Source organism: Callorhinus ursinus, unplaced genomic scaffold, assembly GCF_003265705.2.
Source record: "Callorhinus ursinus isolate GAN/ISIS: 27379988/994484 unplaced genomic scaffold, GSC_fseal_2.0 scaffold4, whole genome shotgun sequence".
NCBI classification, from domain to species: domain Eukaryota; kingdom Metazoa; phylum Chordata; class Mammalia; order Carnivora; family Otariidae; genus Callorhinus; species Callorhinus ursinus.
Window position 1 is genome coordinate 126,091,135 of NW_027397066.1, and position 25,252 is coordinate 126,116,386.

General features: G+C 33.9%; 1 protein-coding gene and 1 non-coding gene across 5 annotated transcripts in view; both read right to left on the reverse strand.

The window, feature by feature from the left end:
• LRBA (LPS responsive beige-like anchor protein) overlaps positions 1-25,252 on the reverse strand; it is a 742,782-nt gene that overhangs the window by 141,006 nt on the left and 576,524 nt on the right. For all 4 annotated transcript variants that reach the window (XM_073892352.1, XM_025874296.2, XM_073892351.1 and 1 more), the window contains 2 exons: positions 20,659-20,799; positions 19,511-19,630 (listed from right to left, as the gene is read on the reverse strand). In XM_073892352.1, the coding sequence (XP_073748453.1) occupies positions 19,511-19,630; positions 20,659-20,799 (261 nt within the window). The remainder of the gene's footprint in view (positions 1-19,510; positions 19,631-20,658; positions 20,800-25,252) is intronic.
• Positions 476-582, reverse strand: LOC112826278 (U6 spliceosomal RNA). The gene has a single exon (XR_003208889.1). It is a non-coding gene; the product is annotated as a U6 spliceosomal RNA (small nuclear RNA).

A 25,252-nucleotide genomic window follows, 5' to 3' on the forward strand; every position in this document is an offset into this window, starting at 1 on the left:
TGCCCTCCTCAATACCCATCACCAGGATAACCCATCCCCCTTCCCCCCTCCCCTCTAGAACCCTCAGTTTGTTTTTCAGAGACCATCATCTCTCATGGTTCGTCTCCCCCTCTGACATACTCCCCTTTTCTTCCTCTCCTGTTATCTTCTTCTTTTTCTTTTTTCTTAAAATATGTTGCGTTATTTGTTTCAGAAGTACAGATCTGTGATTCAACAGTCTTGCACAATTCACAGTGCTCACCGTAGCACATACCCTCCCCAATGTCTATCACCCAGCCACCCCATCCCTCCCACCCCCAACCACTCCAGTAACATTCAGTTTGTTTCCTGAGATTAAGAATTCCTCATATCAGTGAGGTCATGTGATACATGTCTTTCTCTGATTGACTTATTTCACTCAGCATAACACCCTCCAGTTCCATCCACGTCGTTGCAAATGGCAAGATCTCATTCCTTTTGATGGCTGCATAATATTAAAAATATGGAACGCTTCACGAATTTGCGTGTCATCCTTGCGCAGGGGCCATGCTAATCTTCTCTGTATCGTTCCAATTTTAGTATATGTGCTGCCGAAGCGAGCACTGAACATATTTTTTTTAAAAGGAAGAACCCTCTTAAAAGTTTAACCATAAATAACACAGTGATCACACAAAAATATTAAGATTTTCATTTCCAAAAATGATGCATACAGGTCTTAACTGTAAAAGGTGAACGACATATGTGTGTTATTTTATGTAACAAAAAGTTATATTCGATATATTTGAACTAACATTTATTGAGATGAGTCAGGTACAAAATAAACTCTTAATAAACCTTATCACATTTAATTTTAAGAAATTTACAAGGTATCACCTCCATTTTAAAAATGGGCTAAGGCTCAAAGAAGTTAAGTAATTTGCCTGAGGTTATGCAGTCAATTTATGATAAATTTGGAGCTTAGATTAAGATTGATCTAACTCTAAAGCCTGTGTCCTTCATCACCAAATAAGCATGAGTTCTACTTATACAGTATACATAATACTAAACATTTTAAATACAAGTTTTTAACATATATTCTAAGTAATTTTTTAAAAAGGTAAAAAACTTTTCACTCTTTCATAGTAACTGGCTCTCCTTAAAGATAAATAATGTATATATATATTTATTGTATGATACAATTAATCAAACAGAATTTTATAGTATCCTATAATTATTATTTACCCAAATATGAAGATAAGTTACTTTATAACTATTGTTAATTTGAAGTATGCATTCAATAAATTGCAACTTTGAGAAATTTTACCAAAATTATTATATAATTATTATATTATTATTTTCACTCCATATTACTTGTGCTAACAAAGAAGATTGTTACTTTTCCCAAATATTATTCTATAATAAGAGGGAGGACCACACCTTGTATATTAAAAATGTGATAGTTCATAACAATTTTCATACAAATGAAGTCTTCAAACCTTCCTATGTATAGCACTAAAATTCTTAAGATTTTGTGTATTTGTCTCTATCGTCTACATGTGTCATTTTACTCAGGTTGCTAAACAAATTGACAAAAACATATTTGTTCAAAACAGAAACGCTCTTCCTCATTCTTGTATAAGTTCTAAATTCAACAAACAGAAATACAGTTTGTTCCTGGCACACTGGATGAATTTAAATGACTTTGTTGCTTTAATATTGACAGCTTACCCTAAAGATAAATTCACTTAATTTAACTAAATGGAGCAAAAAATACACATAAAACAAAAAAATTTTGATGAAAAATATAAAGAAAGCAATTTTAAACTTTTATTTATTTTTTAAAAATATTTATTTATTTATTTGTTTGTTTGTTTGTTTGTTTGACAGAGACACAGTGAGAGAGGGAACACAAGCAGGGGGAGCGGGAGAGGGAGAAGCAGGTTCCCCGTGGAGCAGGGAGCCCAATGCGGGGCTCAATCCCAGGACCCTGGATCATGACCTGAGCCGAAGGCAGAGGCTTAACTGACTGAGCCACCCAGGCGCCCCACAATTTTAAACTTTTGAAGTCTTTAGTGCACTATATTAAACTTTCAGATATCATGCTGGGAGGAAAGGAGTAAATCATCAATTTCCATTTAATTACCATCATTTTCTGAATTCCTTCTAAAAATAGATATCCTGTAAATCTTGTACAATGGACATTATAAAAATATTTCAAACTTTAAAAATTTATTAATTAAAAATAAAGTTTAATATTTCAATTATTTACTGATACCAACTTACTCTCTATTTTTACCTCTTACCCCATACCCCTCCAATTTCAAGAGTAGTCAGTTCCAGAACATTTGCAATATCTAGAGTGGAAGCCTCTTGAAGACATCTTTTTCTGTCTTTTGTCAAAGTCTAAGCAAACAGAGGAGATTATGTAAGGTGTCCAGGAAGCAGTATCAAAAGTTAGTATTTTTAAGGATAGAAGCTAAAGAAGAAAGAGATTGTTCCTAAGATTAGGGAAACAAATTTCTCAGAATCTATATGTAATAAGCTTTCTTTGCGCCTGAGGGGAAGAGGAGAGGGTGAAGAGGTGAGGACTGTCCTAGGGGACAGCAAATGGTGATCAGGGTCATGGCTTGCCCATACAGTACCTATGTATGAATTAGAAAAAGGCAACCCTTCTGGGCTAACATAGCCAAAGGGAACTCAGTTTGGTAAGTGTACTGCATGCTGGATTTCAGCTCCTTTTCCTTCCTTCAGTCAAGTGCCAGTACATACAATCTGCCCAACTGCCCAACATGGTAGTCTCATGACAGTGTATTTAGGGAAACTAATGCCCCTTGGCACCAGGGCCTTTAAAATCAGCAAATATTTCTTAACCCAAGCCTTGCTGCCTACTTCCAAAAGGCTATGTGTCTTCAACAATGAGGATATGCCCAATGAACAAGATGGACTGAAGATGTGAGGGCCAATTTTCTGGGGATCACAGACTGGAAAAGGAGGTCCCTGCTCTACTCTCTAATGACTGTGAATGAATTTCCTACTAGCCTGATATGAAAAAGATTTGGATTCAAATTGGGATATTTCTTATACACTGGAGGTGATAATTATGAATTTATACTCCAATAATAAAAAGACACCAATGCATTTAGTGATAATTACCTAAGGAGACAAAACGGTAGGAAGAATGCAGTATGAGCAGAAACACAAATACAATGTGCTAATTTTATTAATAAAACTTTCTAATGTATAGAATTGTTGAATCATTATATTGTACACCTGAAACTAATAACACTGGATGTTAATTATACTTGAATTAAAAAAAATACAAGTTGGGGCTCCTGGGTGGCTTAGGTGGTTAAGTGTCTGCCTTTGGCTCAGGTTATGATCTCTGGGTTCTGGGATCAAGCCCCACATTGGGCATTGTGCTCGGCAGGGAGTCTGCTTCTCCCTCTCCCTCCGCCTGCCTGCCTACTTGTGATCTCTCTCTCTCTCTCTGTCAAATAAATAAATAAAATCTTAAAAAAAAATACAAGTTAAAATATTTTTTAAAATTTAAAAATAAAAGAATAAGTTCCTCTTCTTTTATTATTTTATTAAGCCTTAGGTAGGCTTATGAAGGGTAACAGAACACGTCATTTTCACAAACAAGTATTTATTTAGGTTTTATTCTTTGCAGAAAACTGTGTTAAGATCTGGGATATAGAGACATGAGTGTCTAAACTGCTAAGAGTGAAAGAATATATTTATTAGGACGTAATTGGCAGTAGGAACAAACAGCAGTCTAGGAATTCAAAAAAGAAAATGACTAAAAGTTGGGGTGGAAAGAGAAAGCTTTGGGAAAAAGAGAATACACTGTATTTCCCTAACATAACACTCATCAAACTGTACGTAATAGTCTGTTTGCTTGTATCTCCCTCTAAGTTGAAGGTTCCATAAAACTGAGGACTTTACCTATCCTGTTCACCACTAAACCTCCAAAACCAAGGCTCAGAGTGTAACACATATTAGGTATTCAGTAAAAATCTGTTGAATGAATGACTGAAAAATGGCATTTAAAATAAGAAACCAGAGAAAAAAGACGAGAATAGTCCCGACAGGGGAATATAGAGACTGAAATGTGCATATCACTTGCTTCTAATGATCAATGAAGAACGATTTAATTGGTTTAGAGAGGACTATATACATGCAGTGGGAAATAAAGTTGAAGATGTAAGTAGAATCAAAGTGTGGAAAGCCCTGAATGTCAGGCTGTGAAGTTCAGCTTTTTTTTCATAAGAAAAAAAATTTTCCCATCAGAAAATTTTAAAAATGAACATGAATTTATTTATTTAAAAGATTTACTGGGTGCCTGGGTGGCTCAGTCAGTTAAGTGTCTGCCTCAGCTCAGGTCATGATCTCAGGATCCTGGGATGGAGCCCCGCATCAGGCTCCCTGCTCAGTGGGGAGTCTGCTTCTGCCTCTGCCTTTCCCCCTGCTTGTGTTCTCTCTCTCAAATAAATACATAAAATCTTTAAAAAAAATAAAAGATTATTTATTTGAGAGAGAGCGAGAGCAAGAGAGTGTAGGGGTTAGGAGGATAAAAAAAATAAAAGATTATTTATTTGAGAGAGAGCGAGAGCAAGAGAGTGTAGGGGTTAGGAGGAGGGGCAGAGGGAGAGGGAGAATCTCAAGTAGACTCACTGCTGAGCGCAGAGCCCTAAGCCGCAGGAGGCTCAATCTCATGACCCTGAGATCATGACCAGGGCAGAAATCAACAGTTGAACGCTTAACTGCCTGAGCTACCCAAATGCCCTCCAAAAAATGAACATGAATTTAAAGTAAAATAAATGTTCCTAACAAATTAACAGTGAAGAGAAAGATTACTAAGAACTTACACTTGGTATCAAAAACATCATCAAATAAGCACGATTAGATTGAGTAAAGAAGTGAGCATAAACACTTAAGACATATTACAACTTCATTATAAGAAAATCTGCATAAATAAATCTGTTGATGAGAGTTGAATACCCTCTTATTATAAAACAAATATACTGAACTCAACTGAGATACAAACAACATTTGACAAAAAAAGTATATATAATGCCTAAATTTTACTACGGATATAGTGACATTCAAGTATATACTTGCAGAATTCCAACTTAATCCTAAAAGTATCTTCCTAAAAGAACCATGCCTTAACATCCAAAAGTTAAGTTCAAAGTTATCTCTTTTGACAGATGATATTTAGTAACATAGTCAAAAATTATGTCTAATACTTCTGATGTACATTTACAATGTGAAGAATGTTTTATATTCATCAGAACAGAACAGTCAACTCTGGATAAAAAACATATGCTCAGAAATTCTTTATAACACCAGTAGAAAATGATAAGTAAACAACACTGACAGAAGACAGAGATATTTGTAATTCACATTTTCTTCTGACTTGCTGACAATAATTTTAATCTCTTTCATTTAATTAGATAGATAGGTCTTAGAGGCAGGTAACATGGTCAAAATGTAGTATATCATCTCCTAAAATAAAAATCTGAAAGGTTCAACCAGAGGTTATACCATAGTTCAGGATAAGCCCATTGCTTTGATCACAAATCCTAAGGCTTTCATGGCATAATGACAAGGATTGGTTGTGACCACACATATGCTTTAGTTTTCTTTATTAAGATATGATCCCCACTGATATGGCCTCTGCAGTGAGGTTGTATGATTCTCCTAATAGACACCAATTCTATCCATTCAAATAAAACCATGACTTCAGTAATACCTGGGTAACCCCAGAAAATACTAATTTATGAACCCAAAGAAACAAGAAAATCAATACTAACAATAAAACAAAAGATGCTACTTTAGAACTAGAGTTAAATTTTTATTCTATTCTTACTAAATTATAGAATCCTGACAACGCAAATGTAAGCATAATAGCAAGGTAACTAATTTAATGTATACTACTCTGGGGACTGAAAGTAAAAAAGATATGAAAACAAAATTTTGTCTTTTCACTACTTGGAAGATGATATATTTTATGAAGGGAGAAAAAACCAAATAAGCTTTATTAATGAATAAAAGAGTTAACAAACAACACGTTATGAAAAAAATAATGAACATGTTCCGATACATTTTGACATTCAAATATTTATTTTGTTAGTCCCAAAATGAGAAAAACCTTTTTAAAAAACCGATTAGAGTTGAATCGTAGCTATAAGTAACTTCAAATGGACTGCATATAGGAAAGTTTTCAAATTGATGTTTAAATTTAGTTTCTCTTTATTTGGTAGATAAAATGCCATTTTTTCCTTTAATAAAAGAAACAATAGCAATTTTTAAAATTAGAGAAGGAAAAATAATCTATAATCCTTCTAGACAGATCCAATAAATATCATGTGGTTTTAGATATTATAAAACTATCATTTCAAATGCATTTAAAGAAAAATCATGAATCTTACAAACCAATAAATAATAGATAATCTGTATCAATCTAATACAGTAGAGAGAATAATTGGGTTTGAGTTTTGTCTACTCAACTTACTGGTCACATGCCCTTAATTTAATTTTTCTGACCCTTATTCACCTGCATTGTCATTTTGAAACACAGGGTTGTTTGTGAGGCTCAGAATACAAAATTCTATAGGCATATATGATATTATTATTACCATTATTGTTATTAATGTGACCCCTGACAAAAATCCAAAATTACAGACTCCACTTGACTGATACTGAAAGCAAACAGGTCATTCATGGAATTATGTCCATTCATAAAAATATTTAACATAATTCTAAGGGCATTTAAAAAAATGTCCTTATAAAAATAAAATGTCTACAAAAATATTTGAGACTTAATAAATTCCCACTAAATCAATATCACATTTAAAACATATATATTTATTTTTTATTAACAATGACAGTACAGCTTAACATGCCTCACTTTATGATGAAGACCCTGAATATTTTATAGTTCTCTCCCGCTTTTAACACGTTCTGCACTTCTATATTTGGACTGGACATCTTCACTGAGCTATTTGCTGTTCCAGCCCCTATCTTAAAGGAAATTGTAATTTGGGAAGAGATAATGGACATTAATAATACAAACAACAGGCAAGGTGTAACTGCCATAAATAAAATGCCCACCTTAAACCCTTTCTGGAACAAGCTGTAAAATATATACATACAGACATACATATTGCTATGAGTATGGGGGAGAATGGTTAATATCAGTGTCTGTGAACATATTAATGAACAGTCCACATTTTTAATTAAACAAAAATATCATAAGATCACCAGTCAAAAAACATATCACTGCTGATGTGTGTACATTTTTATAATTCAGGAATGCTGGAACATTTTCTAAGTGCCTTAAAAAATTTTTTTTCTTGCCTGGTATTTAAGTAGCATAGGAAAAATATTCAATGTTTCAAGTAATTTTTATCAAAGAACAAAATAATGGTTCACTGTGGACAAAGAGTACGAGGTTAAATGTTAAAAAAAATAGTACACACCTACAATATTTAACCTATTGATACATAAAGAAGGGTTAAAGAGATGTGGTAAATTGAACAAATCTGAAAGTTATACATAAGTTGTATATAAAAACAAGAATGAACAGATACATAGTTCTGTTAGAGTGTGAATGTTTTACATTGTTAATAGAGAGCTGAGACAGCTTGAGCTCACTTTCATGTGGATGTGAGTGTGAAATAGAGACTGAAGGAAAAATACAAAAGAAAGAAAGAGAAGAAAGGGAGGGAGGGAGGGAGGACATATGCCAGAAATGAACAAAGGATGTATGAAAAAGGTGGGATTTTAATTTTACTTTCTTTTAGCATTTAAAAAATTCTCTATTATTTAAAAAATATGTCTGAAAACAGAAGAATAATGAGAATATTTTAACCAAAAAAACTACTGAATAATCAAAGTTTAAGCTTTTTTTAAAAAACAAATGTATCAAGAAATACATTTCTAGCAATTATGCTCTATTTGCTATAGCTAAACACTTTTTTATAAATGGCTCTAACACTGATGCCATCAGCATCAATAGAATGTATTATGGTAGAAGATGCTGATAGAGGAAAAAAGGAACCTAACTTATCTTCAGATTACAGACTCCTGGGATTTCTGAGGCAGTAGAGGGCAAGTCAAAGGACTCATGTTCTTATAAATCTCACAAGACACAAATAAAACTATTCTATTGTCATCTCCATTTTGATCATCTCCATTATTTAACAAATATGTATATACTTAAAACTTTTAAGATTTTAGTTATTTATTTGTCAGAGAGAGAGAGCATAAGCAGGGGAAGTGGCAGGCAGAGGAAGAAGCAGGCTCCCCGCGGAGCAGGGAGCCCGATGCGGGACTTGATCCCATGGCCCTGGGATCATGACCTGAGCCAAAGGCAGATGCTTAACAGACTGAGCCACTCAGATGTCCCTATACTTAAAACTTTTAAGAATTAGTTCTTTTTTCTTTTTTTAAAGATTTTATTTATTTATTTATTTGACAGAGAGAGCAAGAGAGCACAAACAGGGAGCAGCAGAGAGAGAGAGAGAGAGAAGCAGACTCCCTGCTGAGCAGGAAGCCCGATGTGGGGCTTGATCCCAGGGTCCTGGGATCATGACCTGAGCTGAAGGCAGATGCTTAACCACCACCCAGGCGCCCCTAAGAGTTAATTCTTAAAGCTAAAACTCATTCACGTAATATTACTGATAGGCACTTATTGAAAAACTTATTTATAATCTCAGGATTTAATTGCAGTCTCTCTACTTAATTTTAAGTACGAAATATGCTGTATTAGCCCTACTCATTTTTAAGTTAATCCATATTTTACGTTCATTACTAATAATACAAGATAAATTATAACATAGGTTTTTAAATTCAATCTCCAAGATGTGACCTGGATATCTAAGATGTACCAGTACAGGATGTCCACATAGACTTCTTTTGTAAAGCTGTTAACAGTAACAGCTCAATCTGTCTTAATTATAAAAATGCAGAAAATGAAACCAATCTCACCTCTTGGTTGGCAGATGGCATTCAGTTATCAGTTGTCTTGTGGACAGAAAAGCCCTTCCTAAAATATGAAGCATTAGTAACACCATTCCATGTGAAGCACATACCAACCTAGGTTTTGCTATTCCCTTCCAGCTGGGATGGCCATGCACTCTCCTCTTTCTCTAAAAACGACCTTTCAATGTCTCCCACTCTCTTTCACTGATTCCTCTTTACTTGATATTTTAAAATCTATTTATTCTTGGGGCGCCTGGGTGGCTCAGTTGTTAAGCATCTGCCTTCAGCTCAGGTTATGATCCCAAAGTCCTAGGATTGAGCCCCGCATCAGGTTCCTTGCTCAGCAGGAAGCCTGCTTCTCCCTCTCCCTCTGCCTGCCGCTCCCCCTGCTTGTGTGCTCTCTCTCTGTCAAATAAATAAAATTTTTTAAAAAACATTTAATAAAAATAAAATCAATTTATTCTTTCATTCATTCAACTAATATTCACTGATTACTAACTAAATGCAAGGCACTGTTCAAAATGCTGAGGTTGGAAGGTAAATAAAACAAAAAGTCCCTACCTTCATAAAGCTCTAGTGATGGAGACATAAACAAACTAATATGTATGTATCACATCAAATAGTGGCAAGCACTATGTAAAAAGAAATAAAACAAGATAAGGGGATGCAGAATGAGGGTTGACGTGTGGTATTTTAGAAAGGGTGTTCAGACATGTCCATTCTGAGGAGGTGACATTTTTGCAGAGACCTGAATGAAAGAATGAAATGAGCAAAGCAAATATGTGGGGGAAAGTGGTTGAGGCAGAGAGATTATCATATGCAAAGCCACCCAAACAGGAGTGGACTTGGCATTTCTGAAGAAGAGCAACAATAAAGGCAAATGAGGCTACAGTAGCGTAAAAGAAAACAATCAGAGAGGCAGCCAGATAACCAGATAGGACCTCAGTGGCTACAGCAAGAACCTGAATTTTGTTCTAAGTTAGATGAGCAGTCATTGGAGAGATTGGGGCACAGGGATATGATCTAACTTACAATATAAAAAGATTATTCTTGCTGTTGTATAGAGAAATACCACATGGGGAACAGGTGAAGTGAGAAATAATGGCCACTTGGACTAGGGCCCTAGTGATAGATGTGGTGTTAACTGGTCAGATTCCGAATATATTTTGAAGGTTGAGAGGATGGGCAATGGGATGTGTGTGAAAGGGAGGAATCAAAGATTCTAAGCTTTTTAAAGGCCTGGTGCTGCCTTTTATTAACATGGTAAACACTGAGGGAAGAGGAGGACTTTTTCTTTGAGTTTGATATTGGACTTGTTCAGTTTAAAATGCCTATGAACAGGGGCCCCTGGGTGGCTTAGTCAGTTAAACATCTGACTCTTGGTTTCACCTCAGGGTCGTGAGATCAAGCCCCATGTTGGGGTTGGTGCTCAGTGGGTAGTCTGCTTGAAGATTCTCTTCCTTTGCCCCTCCCCCACTTGCTCGTGAGTGCTTCCTCTTTCTAAAATAAATATATAAATCTTTAAAAAAATAAAATGCCTATGAACGTATATCTAGTTCAAAAGGAGCTAGATATATAAATCTAGAATTCAGGGGAGAGCCATGAGATAAGGTGCAAACACCTAGGAAAAAGGTATTGATACAGAAGAGATCTAAAAACTTGAGTCCTAAGGTACTCTAACAATTCAGGGTATGAAAGCAAGATAATGCAGTAAAAGGGAATAAAAAAAAAAAAAAGGTAAGAAGATAGCCAGGAGAGGGTGAAACAACAACACAATCTAGCAATTCCGCTTCTGGGTATTTATCTGAACAAAACAAAAACACTAATTCAAAAAGATCTATGTGCCCCTCTGTTTACTCCAGCGTTATTTACAGTAACCAAGATACAGAAGCAAACTATGGGTCCACCAATAGATGAATGAAGAAAGAAAATGTGGTGTGTGTGTGTGCATGTACGTATATAGATAGGTAGGTAGATAGGAGGAATGTTACTTAGCCATAAAAAAAAAAAAAAGAAATCTTACCATTTGTGACAACACAGATGGATCTAGACGGTATTCTGCTAAGTGAAATAAGTCAGATCGAGAAGGAAAAATACCATATGATTTTATGTAAATATGAAGTCTAAAAACAAAACAAATGAACAAACAAAAAAATGGAAATAGACTCATAGATACAGAGAACAATCTGGTGGTTGCCAGAAGGAGGGGGAGGTGGGGGGCTGGGTGAAATAGGTGAAGGTGATTGATTAAAAGGAACAAACTTCCTTTTGGGGAAGGTCGGTGGAGCATGTGACTCTTGATCTCTGAATTGTGGGTTTAAGCCCCATGTTGGGTATAGAGATTACTTAAAAATAAAATCTTAAAAAAAAAAAAGAACAAACTTCTAGCCATAAAATAAATAAGTCATAGAGATGCACTGTATGGCATAGGGAATATAGTTAATAATATAACTTTGTATGGTGACAGACGGCAGCTACATTTATCATGGTAATCACTCTGTAATTATATAAATGTTGAAGCATTATGTTGCAAACCTGAAATTAATATAATATGTCAACTATACGTCAAATGAATAAACAAATAAATAAAATAAACAACTTTAAGTCTTTCTATCCCTTATAGTAAACCAAATGCTGAAACCTAGAGAACTAACCCATCCCTTGAATTTATCCCCTTAACCACTTCACTAGTTGAAGCTCTTATCATCTTTCCCTTTAACTAACTGTAATAGCCTCCTAACATTTCTCCTGACCTCCAGCTCTCATCCTTTTTTTCCCATCTCACCCATTCTTTCCCCAATGGGATCTATTTTCCACACTGTTGCCAAAGCTCCTTCTTTTATAGTAGAGCCAGTTACATGGTACTTCTGTTCAAAAATCTTAAATGGCTCCTCGTGGCCTATAGCAGGGGACTGTAAACCATAGCCCATTGGCCAAAAATGACCTGCCACCTGTTTTTGTAAATAAACTTTTATTGTAATACAGTCACACTCATTTGTTTACATATTGTCTATGGCTGCTTTTATACTACGGTGGTAGAACTGAGTAGCTGGGACAGAGACCACGTGGACTGCAAATCAAAAAATATTTATTATTTGGCTATTTGCAGAAAAATTTTGCTGAACTGACCTATAGAACTAAGCCAAATATCTTTAGAATGTTACCAAGAATCTTCATATGGGACCACAACTGCCTTTCAGTGTCTCTCCATTTTTATGTTTCCTACACACATAAAGCACATAAGACCAAGTTAGCAGACCAATAAACATTCCCCAAGGTGCCAAGCATTTTCTCTGACTACATTCATGTCATTTTCCTCGCTCAAAATTCACCAAGTATTAATTTAATAAATATTTAATTTAGTGTCCACTATGTTCCAGGTAGTGCTTTAAGCTCTAGGAAAAGACCAATGAGCAAAAGAGTCCAATTTATGCTGTTACGGAGCTAATGTTCCAGCAGGATAAGACATACTAGGCAAATAAATATATTTATGTCAGAGGGCGAGTAACATGAAGAAAAATGAAACTGGAAGTGAGTAAAAGGGCTTGGGGTAAGGGATGTTATTTTAAATGGAGAGGACAGAGAAGTTCTTACTGAGAAGGTGACATTTAAGCGAAGACTTGAAAAGGGTGAAGGAATGAAGCTATCTAAAGGAATTTTTCAGGAAAAAGGAAAAGTAAAAATAAAGGCCTTGAATTGTGAAGATACTGGAATATTTGAAGAATACCATGGGGGTTCTGCTCGGTTAGAACAGAGTGAGCAAGGAGGGAAACAGAACAAAAAGAAGTCAAGAGCTAATAGGATTTTGGAGGCAGAGGTAGATGGCATAGAGCCTTGCATTCAAGGACTTAGGCTTTTAACTCTCAACTGGGAAACCAGTTACTAAAACGGCAAAGACTGTGAGAAGATCACATTTGAAGGAATAAAGGAATAAAGATCAGGAATTTGGTTTTGAACATGTTAATTTTGAGATACATTTTATATATTCAAAGGGAGATATCGAGGAGGGAGTTAGATACCAGGATAATGTACAGGCTAGAGACATAAATCTGGGAGGTTTGTTAGGACTCTCTAGCATCCTTTAAGATACAAGTCCAGTCTCACTCTATGAAGTCACCCACAACTTCACCTCCCCAGTCAGAATTAATTTGTGTTTATATCTTATTATGCCACTTTTCACTAAGTTATATTAAAAATAGTTTATATATACCTGTCTTTATCATCAGAAGGTATGTAAAATAAAGAACTGTGTTTACCTTACCCTTTTACTCCAAGTGCTGTCTAGTATGTATTGCATGTGATAAATAATCAATAAATGCTGACTTAAGTATGTTTTTGAGGATTTTAGTTCAGCTGTCACAGGAAGTTTTCTGCCTGAAGGCAGGGAGCTAGATACTTATTTCCTAACTAAACTTGTTCTTCTGTGTTCTCTACACACGTCCAAGTCGAATTTAATTTCTCTCTCTGTCTTTCATCTTACAAGACCAATCAATCACCAGATCTCAACAGTTCTTACCTTCTAAACACATATTAAATTCACCTACATTTCTCTACTACCATTTCCACTACTGAGTTCAAGACTCCACTGTCTCTCCCCTAATTGCAGCTTACCGATTGCTTCACTCTTGCTCACAGTGTAATACATATTCAAACACCAACCACAGTGTTCTCTTAAAACCACAAAATCTGGGGCGCCTGGGTGGCTCAGTTGGTTAAGCGACTGCCTTTGGCTCAGGTCATGATCTCAGGGTCCTGGGATCAAGCCCCGCATCGGGCTCCCTGTTCGGCGGGAAGCCTGTTTCTCCCTCTTCCACTCCCTCGGCTTGTGTTCCCTCTCTCGCTGTCACTCTCTGTGTCAAATAAATAAATAAAATCTAAAAAAAACAAAAAAAACAAAAAAATCCCCACAAAATCTGTTCGTGTCTCTGTACCTCAACCCTTTCAATGTCTCCTTATTGTCCCTGGATAAATTTCAACCTCCTTACCAAAGCTTATATGGCCCCTCATGTTAGGCCTTGGATTTCCTCTCCTCTCTCTTCTTTTCATTTCTGAGGCTCTATCTAGGAGCCCACATAGCTTTAATTACACCAAATTGCTGGGACTGTTTTATTGTCAGTATCTCTTCTATGGAGCAAGCTCATTAAAGGCAATGACTGTGTCTTATTTGGTGCTGTATCACAACCAGGGCCTGATAGTGCATAATTAAAATAAAAAGTTTAAAATTAAATATTACCTCAGGACTCCCTCAAACTTTTTACTCAAATTTTACTAAAATTTTAGCATAGGTTTCTTTAGTACTGTATTATTGTCCTAAATTTTGGGCTTCTGGAGAAGTATGGTTCTCCATTAATCTTCATTTTAGATTTACATACTATTGTGCTCCATTCTGAAATAACGAACCTAGGTGGTATTTATGACTCCTTCCACTCTTCAATCTTTTTTTTTTAAAGATTTTATTTATTTATTTGACAGAGACACAGCGAGCGAGGGAACACAAGTAGGGGGAGTGGGAGAGAGAGAGAAGCAGGCTTCCTGCTGAGCAGGGAGCCCGATGCGGGGCTTGATCCCAGGACCCTGGGATCATGACCTGAGCCGACGGCAGACGCTTAACGACTGAGCCACCCAGGTGCCCCTCTTCAATCTTAATTATTAATAATTTCTATAGGAGAGAAGGAAAAGAGTTTAAATTGAGCAAGTCCGATTGTACTTAATCATTAAATGTACTGACACTAAGGTCCCTGAAATGAGTATGTTGCCTCAGAGCCAGGGGAATAATCAGTGACATGAACTGATAGAAAAGTTTAGATATTTATGTAATATTTAGATGTGATTACCTAGTGAAATTCATTCAATTTTTATGAGTCCATAATTTGCTTCACAGAATTTGGTCATAATAGTTCAGTAATCTATTTTGCACTTCAGTTTCTAAACTTAAGTGAGTTTTTTTGTTTGTTTTTTAGAGAGAGAGGATGCACATGAGCTATGGTGGGGGGGTACATATCGCAGAGCAGAAGGAAAGGGAGAGAGACGCTTAAGCAGGCTCTATGCCCAAAGCAGAGCCTGACCCTGGGCTTGATCTCACAATCCTGAGATCATGACCTGAGCCAAAATCAAGAGATGGATGCCCAGGCATCCCTTAAGTGGGTTTTTAAGACTTGAAACACAGAACCTGCTGGGGATTTTAAAATATTATTTATCACGATGATGATTCTCCAACCCAATTTTAGCATATCCTATTTCAGTCCTCAAGAATACCTATTATTGCCACTACCTATCAATATTTAGATGAAGTACAACATCAGGAACATTGTCCTAAGCATACAGGGCTTGATACAGTAGCCATTAGCTACAAGTGGCTATTCAACACTTGAAATGTGGCTAGTCTAAATATACATGTTATTATAAATATAAAATACATACCAGATCTCAAAGACAGTATGAAAGAAGAATATATCTAATTAATAATTTTATATTGGTTACATGTTGAAATAACAATATTTTGATACTAAAATTAATTTCACATGGTTCTTTTCACTTTTTAAAACGTGACTATAAGAAAATTTAAAATTACACATGTGGTTGGCAATTGTGGCTTGCATTATATTTCTATTGAACAGTAATAATCCTACTTTAAAAAAATATTTACTTATTTTAAAGAGAGAGAGAACAAGAAAGAGCGTGGGGGGAGGGACAAAGGGAGAGAGAGAGAGAAACTCAAGCAAACTCTGGGCTGAGCATGGAGCCCGAAGTGGGGCTCTATTTCACAACCATGAGATTAGAACCTGACCTGAAACCAAGAGTCAGATGCTCAACTAACTGCTCCACCCATACATCCAGAACAGTAGTAAGCCTACTTAAAGAGCTGATCAACACTTCTAACAGTTTATCCAGGCAGAATGAAAAGCATCATCTAGGGTCATATCTGAAATGAAACCACCAATGATACCCGAAAATACAAATGATCCCCAGAACTCTAAAATGGTAAGTCATGCTAAAATTCAAAGACTACTTCAGTAAAATTTAATAGTTTTTTCTTCCCTGAAAAAAAATAATTCACTAGGATAACCTTTTTTTAGTAAGTTATCCTCTAAGTATTAGCAGAATGCAAGAAATAGGGTTTCTAAGATACTAAAGTAACAGTTCCCCTTCAGCACAAAAACAGTTAAATACTAGAAATGTTATCACATTATTATTTTTCCCTGAAAAAAAATCTTCTATTTACCTCACAACACTTCATTTTTGTTTTTTTTTTAAAGATTTTATTTATTTATTTGACAGAGAAAGAGCATAAGCAGGGAAAGCGGCAGAGGGAGAGGGAGAAGCAGGTTCCCTGCTGATAAGGGACTCCATGGAGGGTTTGATCCCAGGACCCTGGGGTTATGACCTGAGTTGAAGGCAGACGCTTAGCCGACCGAGCCACCCAGGTGCCCCTAAAGATTTTTTCAAGTGATCTCTATACCCAATGTGGGACTCAAACTTACAACCCCAAGATCAAGAGTTGCATGCTCTACTGACTGAGCCAGCCAGGCGCCCCACAACATTTCATTTTTGTAAAATGTCATGAAAACATTTTAGAAAATGTATACCATATTCATCAAGCAAGGTATACTTTAGAATATATACTCAATGTATATTGAGTATACTCAGTAACGTGATTCTCACCACCCATATTTCACTATCCTCTGTGTACTGTTTAACATTTTTCTTATTATTTCCAGAAACCTCAACAAGACAATACAAATAAAGATCACACTATAATTAATGATTCCATCTGAAATGCAATGTAATATCTCAATGAAATATTTATACTACTATAATGACTTAAATGTGCTTTCTTATACATTTATTCTTATACATTATATTATCATAATAACTTAAATGTGCTTTCTAAAGTGTTAAAATGTAACACTTTTAAAAGGGCAGGATACAAGAAAAGAAGCAAGATTAAATACCTCCTCAGTTGTTTTTTTTTAAAGATTTTATTTATTTATTTGACAGAGAGAGACATAGCAAGAGCAGGAACATAAGCAGGGGGAGTAGGAGAGGGAGAAGCAGGCTTCCTGTGGAGCAGGGAGCCTGATGTGGGACTCGATCCCAGGACCCTGGGATCATGACCTGAGCCGAAGGCAGACGTTTAACGACTGAGCCACCCAGGTGCCCCCTCCTCAGTTTTAAAAGGACCATCTAGCCATGTATAAGGAAGCTCTTTAGCCTCTGTAACCATGTATTACATACTTTTTCAAAGTACTTGAAAAGTTGTAGGGACCAAATTAGTTATCAATGTAGAGAATGTAATTTTTCAATGTCCTATCTACCCTACAGGTATTTTACAGTTAAAAAAAAAAAGGAGACTATACATATTGGTTATAAGAGCACGTAGGCTTTAGCAAATAGTCCTGAAGAAAATTTCTCTGCCTCTCAACATAATTTAATAATATTTATCAATGAAACTATATTTTTATTCAGGCCAAATCAACTTGACACTTGAAATTTTTTAAAAAATTTTAACTTTTTCCTTAACTCTGTACTCTACTTCTTCATATAGATGCTTTATATAACACAGCTAGAAAGCCAGAAATTAAGTAGCACAATAGCAAGAATTGAAATTCTATTATTTGTCTAGTAGTTGGAGCTTTTTTATTAAAGCCTGCTGGGGCATTCAAAAGAAAGTGAGATGAATTTAAGTGTTTATTATTTGTGAAGGAATAAGAAAAATTAGGAAGAAAGCTAAAGAAGTTCATATGGGTTTTATTTTTTTGTTTTTTAGTTTTTAATGTTGCAGCTGTTTTGTGTGGGTTTTTAATTTTTTTTACAGGTAGGGTATTTTAAGGTAAGTGTTTGGGAAAATGGAACTAGACTTGTGCTAACTGAAGACTCTTGACAGAAAAAGGCTTGAGATTTAGGAAAAAGAGATGACAGAACTACACAGATCTATCATATGCACCTTTTGTCTAACAAAGCATTAAGAAGGAATGTCTAGTACTTAAAGGTAGAAAGTTGAAGATATATACTATCCATTTATTATGGAGCAGGAAAAAATAATTTTCAAATTCATAATTTTATTTTTGTTTAAATTTCAAGTACCAAACTTAAGTATAAGGTTATAACTTGGTCATGAGATGCTTAACAAATGAAAGAATTAACAAATTTTTAAAAAAATCATGTCTTCAATTTGATAACAAAAAAGTTAGGCTTATCACTGTTTTCCTATGTCCATATCCCTCATTACTTCTCAAAAGAGTTAAATAAGTAATTCAATAGCTTTGAGATTGGAAGAATTAAAAAATAATTATTAAATCTATTACCTATTCTGATTTACTGTTATCTAGTTACCCATTTCAAAATCATCTACTGATTTTTTTTTTTTTTAAAGTAAGCTCTAGGCCCAAAGAGGGGCTTGAACTCACAGCCCTCAGATCAAGAGCCACATGTTCTACCGACTGAGCCAGCCAGGAGCCCTCTACTGATGACTCTTAAAGAATATGATATATAATTTCAAGAGTATTTCAGAGTACATTATTTGCAATATCAAAAAATCCTATAGATGTCCCAACATAAAAGATTATTTCTGCATATGATGTAATCTTCTTCAATAAAATATCTTTGATATAAGTAATATTATGCTCTACTGTAAGATAAAGTATGTGAATACATTTTATAGTCTTCAAAGTACCACACCTAAAAGATATAATTATCATTATTAAATTTTTTAAAGGTACCCTATAGTAACATAAACATTAGCAATGTAACTTTTCCTCTTTTAAACCCCAATATTTCTTATATGGTGCCTATCATTTTCTTATATATAAATATAAACATAAATATTTATATATAAGTCATATTTCTTTATGAGACTATAAGGAATTTCACATCCATAGGCATATCTCATTATATTCAACAGCATCTAGAGAAAGAGACACTATGTCATGAAAATAAAATACTATAATTTCTGAGGGTAGAAACAAAGATCTAGTAAGGATTATGTTAGCTATTGTGCAAAGTTTTTGATTTCTTACAGTAGTGAACATACACATAGATAGGAGAACTTTTCTTTTCCCTCAATAATAATGTAACCTTATATCAAGCAGAGTCAGGTATGAATTTAGAATTAGTAGCATGTAAAAGATTAAGAGACATGGGATCCGTAAAATAAAATGAAGTAAAATAAAATTAAATAAATTAAAAGTCTGAGAGTCTTCTCATAGTATTTTTCTGACTATTAATTTTATTTATTGAGTTTGTAATACCATTGAGCATGCTACCTTACATTCATACTACTGTATTTTTCCTTTAAAAAGATTCCAAGGAGGAAAAAAACAACCATTCTACAACTAAAGAGAAAGAGACAGGGAGACATATGACAGGTAGAGACAGACAAAAAAGAACAGAGAGACAGAGACAGACAGAGAGATGCTATACAGTGTTCTTGGCCATTTAATTAAAGCCTCAGCCTTTGAGGCTTCTCTTCAGTAAATAGTTCTATGCTGCAAGAGAGAAACTGTCAACATTCATTCAACAAAGAACACAATGGGAATAGTAACTGTAAAATGAAACATGTCTGTACCTTAATATCAGATGTATCACGCTGACAGTTTCGCCAAGCTCTGGAAATTGATGAAAAAGTTCGATCTGCATGATCAAATTTCCCTCCTTGCAAATTTAGAAAATAAGTTGTGAAAGGTTCCTAAAAAATAAGCAATTAAAAAAATCCGTATGTTTCCTCATGCATAAACATGTTTTTTTTACAAATTATTACATTTAGATACTTTAATGACTAATAGACATTAGCCAGCTATATATAAACTAGGTACAGAATGGGAATTATATCTAAATTATTATACTAATGTTCTTAAACTAGTTTTGTTTCAAAAGAAATACTTCCAAAATTTGGCATTTGCAACATTTTTCAGACTCCCTTTTCAAGAACAATTTATTAATAAAATTCAAACATACATTAGACTGCATTTTCTTCATAGTACAGGGAAATAGTCTAATATGTAATTTTCCTATTGTTATGGCTCAATATTTAATTTATGATTAAGAAAAGAAAAATGTTTGGAAGATTTAAAAGCCTCCTCTTATTTAAAGAACACTTAAACACATATTAGTAGATAATTGCTTGAAATTAGCTAAGCACTATAAATTACTTCTAGGATTTATGTCTGCCTGTACCCTTCTAACAAGCTTTAATTAATGATGTGCTGCTAATGCTTTCCCAAAGAAATTACTTTCTAGTAGATGAATCACCTTTCAATTTTACAGAAACATTTCTTGTTTAACCAATATATTATCAATACACAGTAGCCTTGGTGTAATCTACAAACATAACTTATTCCATTTGGGGCAATTGAAGTTCCTAAAATATAGGAACACATGCTATCTGAACAAAATCTTATTTAGTTCTTATTTTAATATACTACATTTGAAAATAACATATGTTACAATTTAGGATCTGATGAGATATCAACCATTTGAAGAGGCAAATTTAAGAAAAATATTCATATAATTCCAGGTGAAACATTTTTAAGGCTATTCTATAGCAACATGTTATCAAATACACACCAAATGAGATAAAGAGATATTTATAATTAGAAACCTAATCACTGAAAAAAACTTAGCATTCAAAAAAGATGCCAACAACTTTCAATCATTGCGTATTTTCCACAACACTGAATTTAGTTATTCATGGTTTATTATTCAAATTGAACTTACTATTCTTAGCAGCCATGCAAGAACAAAACTTGCAGTTGAGTAATGAGTACCATAGTGGAACTTTGGAACTTGATCATCTTCCCATGATTCATAACGCTCTGCAAAGAATGCTGCTCTTTTTGGATTCAAAGCTCCTATTGGCTGCCAATGTGGAAGAAAAAGAAAAAGAACACATAAATGTAATCATCTTTTATTTCTTTCTTCAAATGTCATCCTATTAGCAAGTGAAAGTCAATTTAAATATACACATATACTCTACTGAAACTAAAACATGGTGCTACATTCAGAGTGGATGGAAAAATTTTTTCCAAAGCAGGTTAAACATACACATGTAAGTGGAAGGAGAAACCTGTCATTTCTCAGTGAAATGTTGAATACAGTTTCTGTTGAATACAGGTTTTTAGTCAGACCATAACAAGTATTTTCATAAAGACAATTACATGAAGTGAATATTAGCTATATAATAGTTTGGAAAGCACCTATAAAATCCTATTTAGTTAATTAGAAGCAAAACCCAGAAACAGAATCTTGATGTTAGAGAATTAATTTACAATAGCTTCTGAGAAGAGGATGAAACAAAAATGTAAGGGAATGAGGAGTGCAAGGAAGAAAATGAGTGAAAAAGGGATTAAATGTCAATCTAGAAATTTCTACTAGTATGAGTGAAAGCAAAATTAAGAGGATAAAAACATCCCTGCCTGAAATAAATAAAGTGTATGTGTGTATGTCTGTGTGTGTGTGTGTGTGTGTGTGTATAAATAATAGAAGACAGATTATGAGTTTATACCAGAAAACGATTCATTATAGTAGAGGGCCGAAAAGCCGTACAGCAAAGTGCTGAAGAATGTGGGCTCACTGGAATAGTAATACTACCCAGTCTGAAGGTTGTTTTGGAAAATAAAATGAGTAATTACATGTAAAGTCCTACAAACCATGCCTGACATTCAGTGAATGCTACTTTTAAGATTATCTTTCAGGATTGGGGTAAAGTTTGAATGAAATAACAGCCTGTAAAACACTTAGAACATTACTTGGCATAAGATAAGAGCTAAATAAATGTTAGCTGGTATCATTATTATTGCTACAGCTGTTGTTATTTAGGGAATACATGAATTTCATTAAAAAATACAAAATTTTCTGTGATTATGCACAAGTACATTTTCTTAAGACATACAAAGTATTAAGATTCTCAAAGGGGTCTGAGGTCTCCAAAAATGTTAAAAACCACCTGCTTTAAGTAATAACTCATTCTCATAAAACATTCTGATCTCTAGAAAACCTCTATTCCTTATTTCAAATATAATTACCATTTCACTGAAAAAAGAGAAAAAGCTAAGATGACTTTCTTAAATGAGCACCTAGTCACTTCATTTATAAAAGAAAGAAAATATTTTAAATATCTTATTATTTACGGGGGATATGCTAAACTGAAATAAATAAAAAATATGGGTTTTAAAATAGATGTATTCAGAAATATTCTGTTAAAGATGAAGCAAAGTTAAACTAGTTTTTAAATTGCTTCTCATGTTAATATGTGATTTACAGCAACATTTTAAATTCATCATTTTCACTATCTTTCTTAAATTAATTATTAACTATTTTTAAAAACTATCTTTAGCACTGTCCTCTTTCAATAGTTTGGTTTGAATCAACATTTTATATTGTCATTTTTTTACTTTACAAGCAAATTTTTAAAAATCTTTCATCGATTACTATTTTAGATCAATCTCAGGATACTAGTTTAAAATGCTGTTTTTTAAAGCATTAGTTTCTGTACAGAAGAATTAAATCTGATTTACTAAATTTATGCCAGTTAAGAATAGAAGTGACTCCAAGAAATCTTTGTTACAGAATCAATTTGGAATGCCTTTAAACATATTTTAGTTGTTGTCCCTAAACACTGAGCCATACAAAAGGAAAGAACGAAGAAATAACATCATTGGAAGACAAATTATGTGAATTAAAAATAGAATCAATGCTCCTTTTGTATAGTTCTGCAGCATATTAAGTATTCACTTTATCTGCTCCTATTTTTATTACTCTCCAAATGAGTATACCTCCAAAATCAATAGTTATAGAATCACGTTTCTTGAATATAATGCTAAAACCAATTAGGATTGATTTCAGTAGCATCTGAGAAAAAAATGGCTTCGTGCAGAGATCCATATAGGTAGAACCCACAGTATTGATTCTGGCTGTTATTGTTACAGTTGGTTTCTGAAGCTTGCTACAGGACAGCTATCAAGACATACCACATTTATTTGTAAGCATATAAAAAAGAAGTCCCCAAATAAAAGAAGGTTTAAAAAAAAAAAAAAAAAAGACCAGTGGAGCTGTGCAATGACAATGATACACTATCAGCTTACTCAGAGAAGTTACAGTGGGAATACACACATTGAATTATACATTACGCGAAAGCACTGATTTATTGTGGTAATAACATCCACCTCATTAAAAGATTCTGCTTTGCTGCAGTTGGAAGGCTACATATTGTTTACTGCTATAAATTAATGGTGGTGCAAAGAAGACTGTGGAACCATCCTAACAATAGATCTGTAATGACAGTGCTGTATATCACAGCTTCCTCAGCAGCTTCATAATAAAATGGAGACAATGTATTGAGCTAATACATTCGACCATGCTGGCCCATATTTTTCTGACAACTGCTTTAAAAGATGAGCTGAATCCAACTATGTTATAATGCTGCAAAACATTTAACTAAGCAACAGTCAGTCATACACCAAAGTGCATCATAGCATTTTTAAAACATTGTCTAAATCAGCATTTCAAGATGTTTATTCATCTCTGCAAAAGAACTAAAAGTAAATGCTGATGGCTTCTCTTATTTATACAGTATATTAAGAGTAACAATTGGAGGGCAATTCAGGAAGATGCCTAGCAATATCTCCTACAGGGAGCTCTTTGTACAATTTAACTATAAAAGCTTGACAGAATTTTTTTTTTAAATCAGAAAACTGATTAAAGGAAGAAGAACAAAAATACTGGTCATTTAAAATGGTCATAACTTCCTGAAAAAAATCAATGAAAAATAGGATATTGATTAAAGAAGTGTAATTCAAGGTCAGAACAAGGTAAAGTGAAATAGCTCTAGGATACAGAAAAGTAATTTTACAAATTACAAAAAGCTAACAAATAATATAAGATTTTTTTAAATCTACAGACTATAACTTGAATCACAAGATAAAAAAGTGGTTCAAACAAAATAGAATTATTTTAAAATTATCAGAAGCATTATGTTTGAAAAAAAATGGAAATAAGAACTTGAAGTATGAAAAGAGAAGTTAAGGAAAAAAGGAACACCAAACTCTTGAAAATGTATAAATAGAAAAAAAAGTCACTATTCCTAGGATATTCTTATCTCACAAATAGCAAAACTGACAACTGTGGTAGAGTGATAAGTATTCTGTTGGAGAAATACTAATGATACCTTCCAGAACACGATATGCAAAACAAAACGTTCTAAATCAGGTTTCTTAAGAGTAATACAATAAAAAAATCTTTTTATTGTCTTCTTTAAGAAGTTAATTTTACTAATTAGTAGAGAAACAAAAATACTGTGTGTGAAATGCCCAGTTCAGTGCCTAGCACACAGTAAATTATTCATAATATTTATTACTATTTTGCAGCTTATTTGATGAATATTTAAGAAAAAAAACTATTAAACAAGCTTGATGAAATTAGGTAGAGTCTGTTAGAAAAGAATGATGATCTTTAATGGTACATACAGTACTGTGCACTACCTGTCAGAAGCCTAATAGTACACAGTAGTCCCAATAAACTGAATTACCCTACCTCAAGAAAATAACCAAAAGCAAAATTACTTTTTAAAAGTCCAAAGGGCATCCAAATGTTACTATGAAAAGCATATGAAAGATCAAGCAAATTACAACCATCTTCTACTATATCAATTAAAAACAAACAACTTTGGATTCACAGACCCCTTCAAAGGCACATAAGAGACTTTTTCATCTAATTACTAGTAAAAGTTGGCTGTACAAAGAAACAGCTTTTATAGTGTTGATACATTCTATGTTTTTTTTCTTTTTGAAAATTTTAGGAAATCTTACCTGAAGTTATTTAATTAGTACCCCCAGCTTACACTCTGCAGTTTATAAGACATTATTACACATTCTCACAGTAAATATGTGAGCTAGAAATCCCTGTTTTAAAAATGAAGAAGTATTCTGAGTAACCTAGTTCAAAGTCAACATAAATCTAGGAGACACAAATTCAGTACTCAAAAATCCAGTCTTGGGGTCATTTTATCCATCTAAAACTGTTGTATTAATTACAAATTATTTTTCTGAATTTCAGCACTTTCTTGTATTTCCATTTTTCAAATATGATATTTATTTAATAGGCTGGCATAAAGGCTAATAATATATGTAAAATGCTTAGCAGAGGTCCTGGCACAAAGAATGTACTTGAGAAGCATAGCTGCCATTAATGTTGTTGTAATTGTTATTACCACCATGACTGACATAAATCCTTCTTCTTTTTGAGATTTATATGTGAATTATTCTAATTTATATCAACCTTTCAGAAGTGAAGTTCCAAACTGATGGACCATGAT